Below are 15128 nucleotides of genomic sequence, written 5' to 3'. Positions count from 1 at the left end.
CAAGAAAGTGATGTGGACTGATGATTCATTTTGTCAAACGAAATGGGGAAACTATCACTTAAAGCAGAGGGGCTGAGGCGATGCTGTAGAAAAGACAGATGCCCACCACCACTGCTGCCCGAGTTCCACATCCTCACCTACCTTCCGTTTGCTTGGAACGGGATTACTGGTATTTGGGACACCTGAGCAGGCCCATGTATTGGTATTTGGGCCCGTTACTGGTATTTGGGACACCTGAGCAGGGTCAGGGGACTCCTACAGGGGGATCGAACCCGGGCAGAGCCTCACCCTCCAGGAGCGAGCCCTGAGCATCACTGGGTGTGGCCCAGAGGGCAGGACACAAACCAAGAGATGCTCGCGGCCCCGAGCCCCAGCGCCCGGCTGGGTACCCACCCGCGAGCCTCCCGGCGCGCCGGGGACCACCAGGGCGCGCTCCAAGCCCGGCTCGGGGCGCGCGAGGCCGGGGCGGGGGGCGCCCCGCGAGCAGCCGGGGGCGTCCGGGAGCCGCGGGGGGCGGGGCCGCGGCCCGGAGGCCTCTGGGAGCGGGGCGGGGCTTACATAAACGCGGCGCGCGGCGGCTGCCGTGGGCGCGGGGAGCCGGGACGCAGGGGCGGCGCGCCGGGGGCGGCGGCGGGCGCGGGCGCGGGCCGGAGTCGGGCCGCCGAGCCGCGCGCTTCGGAGCCGCCGGGCGCTGCATCCGCCCTGAGCGCGCCACGGCGTCTGCCGGCGCCGACGCGGCCGCTGCGGAGTCGGAGCCGGGGGCCGCGGCGGCGCTGCGGGAGGAGCCGCCTGGGAGCCGGCGGCCCCGAGGCCCCCGGGCGTGGAGGCGGGGGGCTCCGGCCCCCGAGGGGGCCGCCGCCGCGATGGGCAACCTGGAGAGCGCCGAGGGGGGCCCGGGCGAGCCGCCCTCCGTGTCGCTGCTGCCGCCGCCGGGCAAGAAGCCGATGCCGGAGCCCTGCGAGCTGGAGGAGAGGTTCGCGCTGGTGCTGGTGAGAGCCGCCCCGGCCCCCTTCGCGCGCCCCCCGGGTGGGACTCGGCGCGGGCTCTCGCAGCTGGGCCCCGCGCCCCCGACGGGCAGCCCCGGGCCTCCAGGGCGCCGCCCGGCCGGGACCCCCGATCGACTCGCAGCAGCCGCGGGACGTCGGGGGTCGGCCCAGGGTCCGGGCCGCCCCCCCTGCTGCTGGCCTCTCCGCCGCCGCGCGGTGCCCCGGGCCCTGCCCGCCGGGTCGAAGCGCGGTGGGTGGGTGGGTGGGTGGGGGGCGAGGGCCGAGGCCCGGGGGCCACCCGAGACCGCCGCCCGCTTAACGAGGAGGCTGCCCCGGGGGTCGGTCCGGCCCCAGCCGCGACCAGATGTGCGGAGCGGAGGAGGGGCGTGGGGAGGGGGCTGGCGGCCTCGGAAGGGGGCGGGGTGGGGCGGGAGCGAGCCGGGCCACCGCTTTTCGGAAGCGCCTGCGAAGTTGTCCTGCAGGCAGGCTCGGAGGGGGTTTGCCTCTAAGGGCCGGACATGTGGGCAGCCCCTTTTTTCGCCGCTGCATTTTTCCGATGGAAACAATACGCCGAGGAACGCGCGCGGGGCTTGGTGGTTGGTGCTTCGTGCCCTGTGCCCGCGCTTCCCTTCCGTCTTGCAGTCCCACAGGCATGAGCTTTTTCCGAGCTGACCCGGGTTTCCCTTTGCTGGGCATTGACCACCGATGGATGTCCAGGCTGGTATCACTGGGATCGAGGCTGAGAATACCCTTGGAGCCGAAGGTTGCGGAGAGAGTGAACGAGGGAAAGGAACAGAGGAGTGAATCTTTGAGAAAATTGGGGAATTCTGGTTCCTCCAGGAACTTGCAAAAAAAAAAAAAAACAGTGTCCATTTCGTTGTTGCTCTTGGTAAGGCCCGGAAGGCAGACTAGACTGCCTTTGCTGCTGAGGAGGGATACATTGTGGACTTAGCAGCCTTATTGGATTTCATCTGCCTTGGAATAGGGAGATTAGATCTATTGGCATCAGGGGAGCTGTCTAGAGATCCTGGCCTCTCCAGTTGTGCAGGGCTGGGTACTGGCCCACTGGCACAGTGGGTCCACAGAGTTCCCAGGCAGGCTTGGAAGCGGTGTTGCTGGCACCTCTGCCTGCCAAGGGCCAGGGGCATCTGGGCCACATATCCTGTGGCTCTCTGCATTTCCCAAAGCCCTCTTGGGGAAAGGGGTGAGTCAGTGATTACGAATGTTCTGTGGTCATTTCAGAGGCTCAGGAAGAGAGACTGGGACCTGGGACCCTTGAGAACAAGAGCTCAACTGTTGGGGAAGAGAGTGGGAGGGAATCTGCACTCACGAGGGGGTGTAAAAACCCCCAAAGAGCTGGCATGAGGTATAGCTATAGAAATCGGAAAGAAGGGTATGGTCTGAAGTGGATGGGATGAGGGACCCCTGACAGGGCTGGTAGGCTCCTCAGAAGAGCTCAGAACCAGAGTCTGTCATGCCCTTACTGGAGCTGAGTCGTCCAGATTGTTCAGTTGGCAGAATAATGACTCAAAAATGCACGTGGTGTCCTGATTCCTAGCCAGAGCACCCAGAGTGCCCTGGTCAGGCCAGGAACTGGACCACCCACTTGCAAGCCTTTCTGTATAAAGTTTTGATTTGTTTCCTCATGGCTTTTGTTTTGGTCTTATTTCTCTGAGCTGTGGCAGGGGGTTTGGAACAGGGCAGGTCAGGGCTAGTCGGCTGATAGCTGTCCTAGGAGAAGAGGGGACTTTTACCTTACTTTTCCAACACTGGGAAATGATGCTTTCTTAGGGATTTGAGTTCTTCTTGGGGGACTGTTTGTTGTTGAGTTGTTGTTTTTGGTGGCGCCAGGGCTTCACACATGTGGATCAAACGCTCTACTGCTAAGCCACAGCCACAAAACTTCCACATTCTTTTAACTGTGCTGGGGCCATCTCTGAGGGCTCTTACAGATCCTTCTTTGCTTTGCTCCTGACCATCCTCTTCAAACTAGCCTTTGGAAACATGCTGACCGCTGGGTCTTTACCCTGAAACAGGCTCAGGTGTACTTCCTGAAGAGTTCGGGAGACGCTGAGAGTCGTAGAAAAAGGAAGGGCTCTGTTTTCAGCTCTTTGAGGCTAGATATCCTCACCTATAAAATGGTGCTATCAAATGCCTTTTGAGGTAGCTGTGTGAGCCACGTATTAGCTGTGCCTTGCTCGACACCCACTGGGTACACGGTATAGATAGCTGAACTTTTTGTTGCTGTTGTTGTGAAAAAGAGACAAGCTGTTCCTGTCTCATCTTTTTCTTTCCCATGTTGTTGGCTGGAGCAATGGCACAGTGGGTAGGGCGTTGGCCTTGCACGCGGCCGACCTGGCCAACCCGAGTTCGATTCCTCTGCCCCTCTCGGAGAGCCTGGCAAGCTACCGAGAATATCTCGCCCACACGGCAAAGCCTGGCAAGCTACCTGTGATGGATTTGATATGCCAAACACAGTAACAAGTCTCACAGAGGAGATATTACTGGTGTCCACTTGAGCAAATCGACGAGCAACGGGAGGACAGTGCTACAGTGCTATTGTTGACTTCATTGTGGTTTATTTGGTTTATGGATAAAGCTATTTGGAAGATTTGTTGAGAACTTGTGTTAAGGTGAACATAGGATCTTTCAAGTCAAATGTAGGTTCAATTACCGTTTCTCCATAGGTTTTTTTTAACTTTTTGGGTCACACTCGGCATGCTCAGCGGTTACTCCTGGCTCTGCATTCAGAAATTAACTTCTGGCGGTGTTCGGGGGGACCATATGGGATGCCAGCGATTGAACCCAGACTGGTGAATGCAAGGCAAACGCCCTACCCACTGTGCTCTCACTCTAGCCCTTCTCCACATTCTTGAATTAGAAAAGTAACCTTTGGAGCCTAAGAGAATTCAGATGGTTGAGTAAATGCTTTATGTGTGAGAGAGTCCCCTGACACCACTGGGAGAAAACCCTGAGCACTGTGGGGTGTGACCCTCAACCCCCAAACGATACTTTAAGCTACTTAATCTCTTATCAATGGGTAAAATAATAGTATTCATCATGTGAAGTTGTATGGATTTTAGGAACCTGAAAGTCAAGAATTTAGCTGTTTGGGGTTGGAGAGACAGTACAGTGGGAAAGACATTTATCTTGCATGAGGCTGACCTGGGTTCGTTCCCCAGCACCCCAGGGTCCCCCAAGCTGTCCAGGAGACCCAGGAGTAAGCCCTGAGCACTGTTAGGTGTGGCCCAAAGCTGAAAAAAAAAAAGAAAACAAAAACCAAAAAAACCCCAAACAAAAACAACTCAGTTTTGTGTCTACTATAAGCTCAGTGAATGGTAGCTTTTGGATCGGAATCTCTGCAGTAATACAGATTTGAGATCACTTAATAAAGGATTTTAAGGTTAGAAATCTGGGCTGGGGATGAAACTCAGCGGTAGAGCACTTGTATTGCAAGTGTGAGAACTTGGGTTCCGTCCCTAGTTCTACAAAAGTAAAAAAGCTTTTGAAGAAATTCGATGACAGTGGTGACACCATTCTCTATATCCAGGCCCAGACTATGCCTGCTGCTGTAAGGAGGGCTTCCCTGCTCGTGTATCTGTGGAAACCCCCTTGAAAAGCACCTTAGCTGGGGAAGTTGAGTCATGCTGAGTCAAGACCATGGGTTCCAGCTCTCCGACCTACAGTCCTGTAAGCTAAAGTTAGAGACTTCGAAGTTCGAGGCCATGACGAGGTTTATTCAGGACATTGATCCCGGAAGTCATAACCCTAAGAGAGGGCTCAGAGGCAGGAGGACAAGCTTGAATGCAAGAGAGGCGGGTGGTCCCCCTCACACCCCCAGTACTGCTGCAGTGGGCAAGGAAAATCCTAACCCAACTGATTGCCTTAATTCAGAGCTTTCTTTATGGCAGGGAGTCTACTGAGCTCGTCTACTGAGCTCCTCCTCTTTGGGGGTGTTATCTTCCCAGTTAGCCCCCTCTAGCTGGGATCAGCTTCTACCTTCTACCCCTAGTCCTGCGAATGGTCTTTTCTAGCTGTGTTGTGAAATGAAAAGTTGTGAAGCTTCCATCTTAAGACAGTTCCCTTGAGATTCTTCCTCCCCACTACTCCCACTTTATTTATTTATTTATTTATTTTTGCTTTTTGGGTCACACCTGTGCAAGGGGTCACTCCTGGCTCTGCGCTCAGGAATTATCCCTGGCAGGGGACCATATGGGATGCTGGGAATCGAACCTGGGTCGGCCGTGTGCAAGGCAAATGCCCTACCCGCTGTGCTATCGCTCCAGCCCCACTACTCTCACTTTAGAGAAATTTAGGACCGAACAGTGTTTGGAACTCCTCTTTATCAATGCAAAAAAGAGTCCACTTCTGGTCTTATGCCTCAGTCCTTTTTTGGTCCCAACCAGATGACCACCCAACTTCAGCTACTAGAATTTCGGCCAGCACTTTGAGCCTTTGAGAGGGGAGATAGGGTTTAAGGACTTTGTAAGAAAAGCTGAGGCTGGAGAGACGATACAGTGGACTTGGCACTTGCCTTGCACACAGCTGACCTGGGTTCTGTCCCCAGCACCACCAGGAATGAATGACCCAGGAGCACAGAGCCAGGAGTAAGCCTTGAACACCTGGGTGTGGCCACTACCACCTCCCCCGCAAAAAGAAAAAGCTGTCTGCCTTTGCTGTTTGTGCCATGAAAAAAAAAAAAATCTTTCTTGCCTTATTATAGACTTGAATCTGAATCTAAAAGTTTCTGCCCCCAGAAAAAGCCCTGGATGTCCCCAAGGGGGGAGTACTCGGGGCATGAGGGTGGGGGCTTTTGTCTGGGGCTGCCCCCACAGCAACTCCTTCTCTCACCTCCCTGTAGTGTGACTGGTGCCCTGGGGTTTTGCTGCAAATGTGGCCTTGATGTGGGAGCTAACCTGGCCTGGGTGCGAGTTGTTCAAGAGGCTTTGAGGGGCTCTTTTGACAGAGAAAAGGGCTGGGAAAAACTTGGGCTAAATATCAAATTCCAAATCTCCACGGTGGAAATACTTTTTTTCCCCAGCCCTAGGGATTGCAGTGAATTAGTTCTGGCTGAGATAGGGTTTGGGGGAGGGAAAAGACCCGTGGCAGCAGCTAGTCAGTGGAACCCCCTGTTCAGAGGACCCCCAAGGAGGAACCTTAAGCCACAGAAAGGAACTTCATTTTCTTGACCTTCCCATCTTAACCTGCTGTAGAGGGGAGACTTGGAGATTGGAGATGAGAAACGGAGAGTGTTCAGGTGGCTGGCCCGTTTTGTGCTTCAGTATTGCTTCTGTTCCTGACTCAGTACTCGGGAGGCCGTGTGTTGCTGGGGATGGAAGGAGGGCCTCCTGCATGCAAAGCCTGCCTGCCCTCATCCTTTTGAAGCGTTCGGCCTTGGGAATGCTGTTACTATGCAGAAGGAGATTGAGCTTTTTTTTCTTTTTCCTTTTTCTATCCCCCCCTTTTGTTCATTTTCTGATTTATTTGTCCTTCCTGGGTAAAGGTAAAGTAAAGGCCCTCCCGTTGATCGTCGATTTGCTCGAGCGGGCCCAGTAACTTCTCCATTGGAGACTTTGTTGTTACTGTGTCTGGCATATCCAATACTCTCGGTAGCTTGCCGGGCTCTCCGAGAGGGGCGGAGGAATCGAACTCGGGTTGGCCATGTTGGCCGCTTGTAAGGCGAACGCCCTACCCACTGTGCTATCACTCCAGCCCTGGGTAGGAAATGAAATTCATTGACACAGCTCAAAATCACTTTTTTCTTTTTTCAAAAGTTATTTTTATTTTTTGTGGGTACTTGATCATTGTATAACCGAAACCCAAGCACAAGAATTTGTAAGTCTTTAACTGTACCTCATGGTGTTTCACTAATAAAAATAAATAAATAAAAAGTTATTTTTATTTTTTAAAAAGGTTTTTGGTTTTTGGACCACACTTGGTGGTGCTCAAGGGTTCCTACTGACTCTGCACTTAGGAATTACTCCTGGCGGTGCTTGGGGGACCATATGGGTGCCAAGGACCGAACCTGGGTCAGCCCTACTGCACGCAAGGCAAATGCCCTACTCGCCGTACTATTGCTCAGGCCACTCAATATTTTTAATGGTTTTGTTTGTGTTTTGGGGCTATACCCAGCAATACTCAGGGGTTACTCCTGGCAGTGCTGGGGGACCATATGGAATGCCAGGGTTCCCCCGGGTAGGCTACGTGCTGTCGTTCTGGTCCTCAGTAGTTAATTTTTAAGGCTTGCTCTTCAAATCTGTGTTCTCTTTAATACATATATCACTTGGGACTGGAATGGTAGTACAGTGGTAGGGTACTCAGCCAACCTGAGTTCCAACCCTGGCACCCTGATTGGTTTTCTGAGCACTGTCAGAAGTGATCCCTGAGCACGGCCAGGTGTGACCCCAAAACAATAAAGGTGTTTTTTTTTTTCTCCTGAAACATTCTCCTATTTCCCTCATCCCTTACTTTTTTTCCTTTTAAAGTAATACTCCTTCTCTCTAGGTCTGGGGAATTTAGAAAAAGAAGAAAAGAAAGATTTTAAAGAGAAAAACTTTTTGAGAAAAAAGTTCCTTTACCAGTTTTCTTTATGATGTTGGGCGTGGAATCAAGGACCTTACACTGATAAACCAGATGCTGTACTGCAGCTAGTCAATGTGTTTTAAAACCTTGGGTTTGTTGTTGTTGTTCGTTTGTTTTTGCGCGGGATTTTGTATGTGTTGAGATATTAGTGTGTGTGTGTGTGTGTGTGTGTGTCTGTGTGTCTGTGTGTCTCTCTGCCCGGTGTCTCTCTGGGGCTTTTTTTGTGCTTTGGTTATCTTATTAGTTTTCCCAGACAACTTATTGTGAACCTTTTAATATGCTGCACAGAGGTCCATCAAGTTTCTGGCCATTGGATCAATTGTTTGTTTAACTATCCACCTGTTGTTGTCTGTTTAGGATGTTTGCTTCTTTTGGCCATCATAAGCAGTACTGTGATAGACACCTTTGATAATTCAGAGTTTTCCATGGACTAGAAATTATAAATTGTACTTGCTTGCATGCGGCCGACCCGGCCTCTGTCCCTCTCGAAGAGCCTGGCAAGCTACCTCTGATGTATTCGATATGCCAAAAACAGTAACAAGTCTCACAATTTGTTGTGAGACGTTTACTGGTGCCCACTCAAGCAAATTGATGAACAGCGGAGGACAGTGCTACAGTGCTACTTGCTGTATGTGGAATATATATTTTAAGGGAATAATGCATGTGAGAATCTTCAAAGGGAAGGAGGGGTATTGAGAATAGCTTCGTTTGTCTGATTATGAAAGTGATGCATGCTTATTAAGCAGATTTAGACGTTAAAATATAAATAACATAATGTATAAAGAAAAAAGTTAAAATAACCTATCGTCTTAGTACCTTCTATAAAAGCCAGCATTTTGATGTATGCATCCAGCAGTACTGTGTTTATTTTTTTGTAAGTTATTTTGTGATGCTGTTTTTGAAGATATTTAATATTTTTCAGTTTCATGATTCTATGACTGCATAGTACTCCATAATGTTTTTTTAAATATTTATTTTTTATTGAATCACTATGAGATACAGTTACAAAGCTTTCATGTTTGAGTTTCAGTCATACAACGACCGAACACCCATCCCTCCACCAGTGTACAATTTCCACCACCAATGTCCCCAGTCTCCCTCATCCATCCCACTCCTCCCCCTGCCTCTGGCAGACAATTTCCCTCATACTCTCTTTCTACTTTGGGGCGTTACGGTTTGCAATACAGATACTGAGAGGCCATCAAGCTTGTCCTTTATCTGCTTTCAGCACACATCTCCCATCCCGAGCGATCCCTCCAACCATCGTTGACTTAGTGATCCCTTCTCTATTCCATCTTGGGTTTTTTTTTTTAAAACTACTATATCTTCCGGGTGCTCTTTTTCATACTTTAACTAATATGGTGATTACATTAGGATAAATTGCTTGAAGTTGACTTATTGAATCAAGTATGTACCTTCAAGAAAAATTGTTGTAGGGGCTGGAGTGATTGTTCAGCGGGTTGGATGTTTGCCTTACATGCAGCTGATCCATGTTTGATCCCTGGCATCCTGTATGGTCCCTGGGAAACCCCAGGAGTCATTCCTGAGTGCTGAGCCAGGAGTAAGCCCTGAGCATCACCAGGTATGGCCCAAAAAGAAGAGAAAAAAAAAGGAAAGAAAAGAAGAATGAACATTGTACCAGTTTTTCCCAGATAGTTTCTCTTTTCTATAAGCTGATCATTGCAAATAATGAAACTCTAAAAACCTTTGCCAGTTTTAGTAATAACAAATGACATCATGTTTTATTTTAAATTCCAGCGTATGATCATAAGTGTTTTAGCTATCTTTTGTGTCCTTTGTTCTTGTTGGGAATTGTTATATCTGCATGTGCCTGTGTGGCAGAATCATACATTTTAATATTTTAGTCATGAGTTTTCACATATGAAAGAGCATATATAACTGTAAAATTAAACTAATAGAATTAGTCCCAGTGTTTTCACTCTGGAGTTCTTTTTTGTTTTTGTTTTGTTTTGGGGCAATGCTCAAGGCTTACTCCTGGCTCTACACTCAGGAATCACTCCTGGTGATGCTGAAGGGACTGTACGGGATGCTGGGGATTGAACCCACATAGTCGCATGCAAGGCAAACGCCTTACCCACTGTACTATCACTCTAGCTCCTCCACTGTGGAGTTCTTGGACCTGCCCCTTAAATTTTTCTCTGCCGTTTTCTACCCATGACTTGCGTGTTTCCTGCAGCTGGGAGAGCCCAGGTGGCAGCCATACCAGTGTTTCCTAGTTCTTCAGCTGGTGAGAAACAGGAACCGGTCCTGGTGCTAACCTTCAGTGAAGCGAAAAAAGAGTCCAGCGTGGAGAGGAAATGATTCCGCAGTACCTTCCCTGGCTCTGAGGTGGCCTGGGAAGGCAGCCCCCGGTGCTGTCACCAGACTGAGGGATCTGCACTCTCCGGCAGGCTCCAGGGCAGTGGTGCAGTTGCCACTGAAGCCTGGAGTCAGTCGGACCAGCCTGGCTGCTCACCTCATTCCGGGAAACGTTTCTCCAGAGTCTGAGCTGAGCTGAAGCAGTGCCAGGGCAAGGCTGCGGATTCGTTCCAGTTCGGAAATGCGCTTCCGAGAGGAGGAAGAGCCTTTCTCTTTGAAGATAAGCGAGGGTGCTGTCTCCACCTTGCTTTCCTACTCCCTCCCATGCCTGCTCCTTCTGAATTCTTTCAGGCTCCCGCGGTGAATCACAGCGGAAGGGAACTGCACGGTTTTCAGATTGGGAGACCAGAGTCGGGGGTTCCACACGTAGGGGTGAACTAGGCCACGGGAACTCCTGAGTTCTCCGGTTTAGTCTCTCTCTTGCCTCCCTTAGCAAAGCAGTGTCTCATCTGTTTTCCTTCCACGTGAGAGAAGGAACCCCCAGGTTGTGCATGTGTCAGGCAGCCTCTCTGTCCTTGAGATATTCCGGTTATCTTTGCCTCCTGCCTTGCATCTACTGCTCATATCTCAGAATCCTCTTTCTGGATTCTCTCACCCTCTGTGTCTCAATACCTTCCCGAGAACGTGGGGATTGGGAGCTTGTGTTTCAGATAGGGAAGCACATGGATAGAGTGTTTTTTTGTTTTTTTTTTTGTAAGGAGATCAGCAGTTTTCCCCTACCCCCAGCCTGTTACATGCCCTTCAGTTTATAAGTCTGACTTCCTTAGAACCAAAGGACTTAGCAAAAATGATTTATATGACAAATTTGCTTTGGAAGGGTTGTGGCCAAAGGTTTTTAAACTTACATGACCTATTTCCCCTTTCTTAGGGAAAAAGAAAAATTTCTAGGGAGACCACTGAACACTGTTTCTGGCTCTGTGCTCAGGAGTGACTCCTGGCATTGCTTGGAGGATCCTTTGTGGCGTCGGATAAAACAGGCACCGGTAGCATGAAAGGCAAATGCCTTAACCCTTGTACACTCTCTCTCCAGCCCTGAAATCTCCTTTTTTTTTTAAGGGGGTGGGGGGCCACCCAGAGGTGCTCAGGGTTTAACTACTGGCTCTGCTCAGTAATTACTCTTGGCAGGAGCAGGGAATTATATGAGATGCTGGGAACTGAACCCAAGTTGGCGGTACACAAGGCACCCTAGCCATTATACTATTGTTCCGGCCCTGAAATCTGCTGCTCTAACTGAACAAAGTTTTCCCCAGTAGCAGATGAGGCTGCTATAGCTCCTCTGGCTTATTTTTGTATCCCCGAGATGGGGGTGGCAGTACTGCCCTGGATGGGAAACCCTGGTTTAGGCCAGTGTTCTTAACTGGGAGCCATATCCAGGATAGCCAAGGGGACGTAGGTGAAAAATCACATAAATGGGGGCTGTGGCTTGAAACGAGGGTGGCAGACAGTAGGACAGGAGATCACGGGAAAGAAACAAGGTTGGAAGGGAGCCACAGTTGGAAGGAGGTTCACTGATTTAAGCTGTAATGTGGGGAGCCTTGGGCTACACCTGACTGTGCTCAGGGATCACCTGGTGGTGCCCAGGGTTCTGGAGATTGAATCCGAGTCATCTGTGTGCACTACAAGCTCCTTACCCACTATCTCTCCAGCCTGATAGTTCAGTTTTTATTCTCTTCTGTGTCCCTTCCTTTTATAGGCTTCTAGGGTCCCTTGGTATGTCCTTAAAAATACTACCAAGAAGGGCCTGGAGTGATAGCACAGTGGGTAGGGCGTTTGCCTTGCACATGGCCGGCCCGGGTTCGATTCCCAGCATCCCATATGGTCCCCTGAGCACCGCCAGGGGTAATTCCTGAGTACAGAGCCAGGAGTAACCCCTGTGCATCGCCAGGTGTGACCCAAAAAGAAAAAAAAATTACCAGGGAGGATATATAGTCTCTTCCGGTCCTACTTGCTCACCTCTACTGAGCTCGTCTGGAGGATGTCAGAGACCTTTCACTTTCTAAATACGCTGGACGAGCCAGGTGTTTGCTTCTTTTTAAGTGGTGGTGGTTCTGTTTTCAGACCTTAGCAGAAGTCCTTGCAGGAACCCGAAGAGCTAAGTTCTTCCCATCAGTGGTTTCTCAAGAAAGCCTTAAATATCTGTTCTGGGTGTAAGTCCTTAGTTTGAGATTCTTGCTAGCTCAGGGCGTGGTTTGGAAATTGGAAGGCTTGGTTCTAGTTTAGCTGTACAGCCTGCCTTCCTGCCACCCCAGCTGATGACCTTGGGCAAAGCCTGTAACTTTTCTAAGCCAGTTTCATCTAGGAAAGGGCTGATATAATATAGGTTTCGGAGGATGTTTAAAATCGACAACAGTAATTGTCCTTTAATCTGTAGGTTTTTAAAATAAAAGTGGCAGGTACATGACTTAGTACGTTGCCTCAATTTTCTTAAACTAGTGGTCTTCAGTGGGGGGAGTTTTGAGGAAATAAGTGAGATGTTTTGGTTACCACACTGAATTGGGGGTGCTTTAGTGCCTGAGGGCTGACTGGAATATCACTTGTCTTACATGTTTGGATCAGTCCCACGCAACAAGGAGCAATCCTGTCTGCACTCTTGTTACGATCCCTGCTAAGACACATCCCCCCAACTACCCCACTGCGCTGTATCCCATTGAGGATGAGGATTCGAGAGCAGTGAAGCTGAAGGCAGAGCCTTAGTTTTTGATACCCCTTTGGTTTTCCTGCTATTACCTCTCTCATAGGTTTGGCTCCTGATTCCCTGATTTCCTTTATACTGTGCCTATAACTCTAAAACTGGTCAAGACAGAATTTTTGGGGTATAGACTCACTTGCTAACCTTTTCCCACCCTCAAATCAGGGTAAAAATGGTCTTAGGGGAACTAGGGAATAATTTAGAGGGGTGGAGTGCTTACCTTGCATGCTCAGGGCTCAGAATTCGCGCTGCATATTCTTCCTCCAGTAGCCTGGGAACCCCCAGCCAACACTGGGCCTGAGCACTGAACTGAGCACTAAAAGGCGAGTATTTCTGGGAGTGGCCAAGGCCCCTCTTGGGAGACCCCTGTTGTAATTTTAATTTGTTTTGTCAGGACTGAATACTTTATTGTATTATAAATATAATATTTAATATAATGTTTTATATATTACATACAATATTATATATAGTATTATATAGTGTTATAATAATACTAAATACTAGCACAGCTGGCAGGACATTTGCCTTGCATGCAGCCAACCCGGGTTCGATTCCTCCATCCCCCTCGGAGAACCCGGCAAGCTACTGAGAGTATTCTGCCTTTACGGCAGAGTCTGGCAAGTTCCCCATGGCGTAGTCGATATGCCAAAAACAGTAGCAACAAGTCTCACAGTGGAGACGTTACTGGTGCCTGCTCGAGCAAATCGATGAACAATGGGAGGACAGTGCTAGACTAGGGATATAATGAAGTACTAGGATCTTGAGTTATATTTTCTATGAAAATATCAGAAAATGTCCAGAGATATCACATGGATATCATAACACAGGATGTATTCCAAAATTCTTATTTGTTCATGAACTCATTAATTTCATTCTTCCTATTTTCCTTCCATCTTTTCTTTCTCCTTTCAATTTGTTTTGTTTCGGTGCCATCTCTGAGCTGTGCTTGTGACTTACTCTTGGCTCTGCACTCAGGGATCACCCCTGGCAGTGCTCAGGGAACTCCCTGTGGTGCTGGGGATAGGACCTGGGTCAGCTGTGTGGAAGACAAGCACACTACTCACCGTAGCTGTACCATCTTTCCAGCCTCGCCTGTATTTAAAAAAAAAAAGTTTCTTTTAGGTTGTGAGTATGTTTGGGAGATCTTTCAGCAAATTTGAATTCTGTCTGTCAGGATTTTTAAAAAAATCCGATTAAATCTGCGACTCTCAATTCTCCATCCTTTCATGCATATGTGGTACACAGATTTGGGGAAGTGAGAAGTTTAAAAGTTTGTTTTGGATCTCCTGGGGAGTCCCTGAGTTGGAGCCCAAGAAATGAGAAGAGAGACCGGGGTCCCTTGGAGCTGCTGCTGGGGCGCCTTGCTGTTCTGTAAGGGAGAGGAGCCTGCCTGTCAGTCCAGTCTCAGCGAGGTCTCAAGGTGCTTCCGAGAAGAGCTGGTTGAAACTTGACCTCCTCCCGCGCAGAGGGAGATATTCTGCCCTCTGGACGTTTTGATTTAATGTTGATTGGTGACATTTGTAATAGAGTCTCTGACCATATCCCTCAGCTACTGGAAACCTTCATGTTGGGATCATAGGACGTACTTGGTCCAGCCAGGGAAACTGGTGGCATCCTTGTAAGGAGGCAAGGCATTAATGGCAAGATACTTTGGCGTAGAATTTTACTTATTTTTGAAATGTTAAACTAAGGCTGCCTGTGTCTGGAGGTGCTTACAACCTGCCTTTGGCCTCAGCTCCCTGTGCTATTACAGGGCTCCAGGACGTCGAGGCTCTCCAGAGTGTGCCCAGGAGGGGACTGCCACCATCCATCTCTATCTGCAGTTTTCTCCTGTGCCTAAATTCTTTTACTTTCAACCTTCCCTCCTCCCAAATGATCTCTACTTTTATTGACTGCACAAAATCAGTATATTTATCTTGAGGGCTCTCAAGCAGTGCTTGGGAGCCTGGGGGTCCTTCCCAGTGATTCAGTGCCAGGGCCCGAGGATGTAATGCTGCTTTGGACCAGCAGTGCCAGGACTGTCCAGACCATCCCAGCATTGCTCAGGAGCCTCCAGGGTTATACCTGGCAGTGCTCCGGGGACCATGTGTTCCCAGGGATCAAATCTGGGCTCCTGTATGCAAAGCGTGTCTGCTGGTCCTTTGGGCTCTCCCTCTGGCACCAGGAAGAAGAATTTTAACCTCCTGGAAATTGATGAACATTTTGTGTTTGTGGGCCACCCTGGTGTACAGGGCCTGCTTTCTGCTCAGAGCTTACTCCAGCCAATGCTCAGGGGACCATGTGATGCCAGAGATTCAACCCTGGGGCTTCTACATGCAAGCATGTGTTCCAGGGGCTGGAGAGATTGATAGTGTAGATAGTCGGCTTGCATGTAGCAAGATAGTCGGCTTGCATGTAGATTGAATCCTGACTCGGATTCAATCCCTGGCACTACATATGGCTCGCTGAGCACCATCAAGAATGATCCCTGAGCAAAGAGCCATGAGTAAGCC

At 49.7% G+C, this 15128-nt stretch overlaps 1 protein-coding gene across 6 annotated transcripts in view; it reads left to right on the top strand.

The window, feature by feature from the left end:
• Positions 1–773: 773 nt before the first annotated feature.
• FMNL3 (formin like 3) overlaps positions 774–15128 on the top strand; it is a 62948-nt gene continuing 48593 nt past the window's right edge. For all 6 annotated transcript variants that reach the window (XR_008793299.1, XM_056120189.1, XM_056120187.1 and 3 more), the window contains exon 1: positions 774–989. Coding sequence is in view for 5 of the 6 variants with exons in the window: in XM_056120189.1 (XP_055976164.1) it covers positions 864–989 (126 nt within the window). In the remaining variant the exon portion in view is untranslated. The remainder of the gene's footprint in view (positions 990–15128) is intronic.

The sequence above is a fragment of the Sorex fumeus genome, unplaced genomic scaffold (genome assembly GCF_029834395.1).
Source record: "Sorex fumeus unplaced genomic scaffold, SorFum_2.1 ptg000042l, whole genome shotgun sequence".
Taxonomy (NCBI): domain Eukaryota; kingdom Metazoa; phylum Chordata; class Mammalia; order Eulipotyphla; family Soricidae; genus Sorex; species Sorex fumeus.
This window is presented reverse-complemented; position numbering and strand designations above follow the sequence as displayed.